Source organism: Buceros rhinoceros, unplaced genomic scaffold (genome assembly GCF_000710305.1).
Source record: "Buceros rhinoceros silvestris isolate BGI_N320 unplaced genomic scaffold, ASM71030v1 scaffold36164, whole genome shotgun sequence".
NCBI lineage: Eukaryota > Metazoa > Chordata > Aves > Bucerotiformes > Bucerotidae > Buceros > Buceros rhinoceros.
The window spans coordinates 384-3129 of record NW_010408228.1 but is presented as its reverse complement, the minus strand read 5'-3'; the positions used below and the strand labels follow the sequence as shown (position 1 = coordinate 3129).

General features: G+C 52.7%; 1 protein-coding gene across 1 annotated transcript in view; it reads right to left on the bottom strand.

The window, feature by feature from the left end:
- Positions 1–2488, bottom strand: part of LOC104492272 (kinesin-like protein KIF17) — a gene marked incomplete at its 3' end in the record, with an annotated part of 6693 nt that extends 4205 nt beyond the window's left edge. Inside the window, exons 1-4 of the mRNA XM_010134801.1 lie at positions 1990–2488; positions 1052–1123; positions 921–976; positions 152–299 (exon numbers count right to left, since the gene is read on the bottom strand). Coding sequence (XP_010133103.1) covers positions 152–299; positions 921–976; positions 1052–1123; positions 1990–2488 — 775 coding nt within the window. The remainder of the gene's footprint in view (positions 1–151; positions 300–920; positions 977–1051; positions 1124–1989) is intronic.
- Positions 2489–2746: the final 258 nt, after the last annotated feature.

Sequence of the window (2746 nt, the reverse complement as noted above, 5' to 3'; positions counted from 1 at the left end):
GCGCTTCGCGTAGGCGGTTTCCCTCCCAGTCAAAAGGTTGTGGTGCCTGCCACAAACGTAATTGCTCAAAAACAGTCTGTGTCTGCTCATGCCCAACACGTCAGGGAACACTCAGCGCGTGCCGCGCACCCTCCACCCGCCCTGTCCACACCTGCTTCCCTCCTGAGGTTCTCCTCGAGAGCAGACAGCTTGAGATCGTAGTGGGTCCGCAGGCTGCTGATGTCCTCTTCGAGGCGGGCGCGGGACGCCTGCTCCACTTCGTAGCTGGCCTTTAGCTGGGCCAGTCGCAATTCGTACTCCTGCAAGGCACAGCGGGCAGCCCCAGCCAGCACCCTGCTCCTGACCGCACACAAAGTCACATCTAGGTCCTGCCTTATGTCCACCCCTATTCCATCCTCTATTTGTTCACTTTTTCTGTGATTTAAGGCAACACGGTGTTGATGGAAGGTGAGTAGTTAGCCCCAGAAACCGCTGTCTCAGGCAGCTGCGATGCCCTGGAAGGAGCTTTGTAAAGAGCAAGGAGAGAGCTTTATTTCCTTCTGGCCCCCAGCTCCTCATTCTTCCTCCTAGCTCCATATCATCTCATCTTCATCCTTGTACTGTTCCTAACATCTTTGACTACTGTGTTCCTCCCACCTACTTCTCCCTTCTCTGACAGGAGGAATCTAAGTTTCACATGTAGTCACTTCAAGAGTTCTTCTTGGGAATGCTCCAGAGAGGTGGGAACAACGCTGAGGAAAAATGGCTCTGTGAACAAGGCCTCCATCCACACACATCCTGTCCCGGGAGAAGCCCAAGGACCAAAAAACAGGCAGAGAAGTGTTCTGAACCACACAGCCCTGCACCAGATCTGTAATGACTGTTACAAACCCCCACAAGCTTCAGGCAAAGACACTATGGGAGGCCCCCTCCCAACTTACTTCTCTGATCAGCTGCTTCTCTGCTTCAAGATCCGGCTGGGGTTTGAGGAGGGGAACTGGCTTCGCTGCCAGGTGAGCGGTCTCAGCAGGTAGAGGCCCTATGAAGCAAAGCAGAGATAAAAATCACGCACTGGGCAGGATTGTCTGTAGAACGTCCAGAAAAGCACCAGGATCCTTTGGCAAAGGACGCCGCGATCCACTTGCTCCTTTAAACTGCACTCCTGTGCCAGCGCCTGCGCTGCCAGGACGCCTACCCGGGTGGTGTGGGGAGAGGAGTCAGTGCTGAGCGGAGAGGGTTAAGGTCTGGCAAAGCAAATATAAATCCAGTCTCTTTCAGAGAATAACAGAGATGTGTTCCAGGGCTCTGCTAGGAAGAGAAAAGACACTGGGAAGGAGATGAAAGGTGCGAGGAAATTGTCTTTGTCTTCATAGCTGACTCTGAAAGGTGGCGGAAAGGGGAAAAAATACTCTTACAGCCTTATTCCTCTGCTGAGAGTCGCCCTTTTGCAGGGGATAATTCTCCAGACTGCTCTTTGTTCCCGCATGTGTTATCCCTGCTCCAGCGCACAGAGCGAGTCTGTGGAGGCCGGGCTGGCTCCTCGCAGAGGACAGCGCTGCTCTCTGTCAGCAGTGCCGTCAGCCGGGCAACACCGCTCTGCTTGTGCCCCACGTCCCTGGCGCGGGAGAGCAGGGGCTGGCCGCTAGCTTTGAAAACTGAGAGATACAACAACACACAATTCTACATTACTGTTTCTTTCGCAGCTCATTTTTGCTCTGCCAGCCAAAACCTCTCGTCCGTGACTGACCATGTTCCAGCCAGAATGACCAAGAAGAATCAAGGATTTGAATCGTGTCAGTGTTTTCTAACAGAATTTGTCATTATTGAAAATCCAGGATAACTGATACGGTCTCTACGAGTGGAATAAGGCCAGTTTGGCAACAGTGAAGGAAAAGTCCATTACCAGAACAGAGAGCTGTGCCTCCAACAGGTAAGGGAAAGATTGAGGTGAAATCCTGTGTAAAAACCTCTTTTTTCTGTCAAAGATAAAACACCTCTGGGCTCTCCTACCTGACAAGTTATTGCCGCCCATCTGTTGAGCTAGAATGGCCTTCAGCTTCTTAATCTCCTCCTGATACTCCCTCAGCAGGGCATCCTTGGGGTCCTCGTTGATAGAGGGCTTGTTCTTGATGTTTTTCGCTCGGTTGGCGTAGCGCAGAGTACTGAGGCTCTCGTCATAGTTGTTATCGGCCGGAGATAGGCAGGCTACCATCAGGGTCTTGGTATTCCCCCCAGGGGAGTCTTGCAGCAGCCTGGTCAGCTTTGAGTCTCGGTAGGGGACGTGCTTACACCTGCTGTCGACCAGCGCCGAGATGACGTTGCCCAGAGCCGAGAGGGAGAGGTTGATTTTGGTGGCTTCTTTGAGCCGCTCCCCCGTGGCTCCCGTTTTCGACTGTCTCTCGCTTCCTGCCAGATCCACTAAATTGAGTTTTGCAGCCCTAAGGTGGTCCTGCCCTTGCTCATCTGCAAGAAAACCATCCTGAGTTAGGCTCTTCTTATGAAGAGGCATCTTAGGAGTCAAGAACCGGGACTCTCTGTTCCCTTGTTTTTGGGCCCTGACTCCCTCAAGTAAGGGAGTCCCTTCTGCCAGCAACAAGGTCAGACCGTAGGTTTATACAATTTTTTTGTTTCATGAAGGTAATGCCTGATACCAGGAGAGAAAGAAGGGAGGAAGCTTGAAATGAGGAGTCAATGGGCAGCAGGGCAAGACGGAGAGCACAGGCAGAGGAGGCAGCTGCCTGAACGCCTGCCTGCCACGGAGACAGGC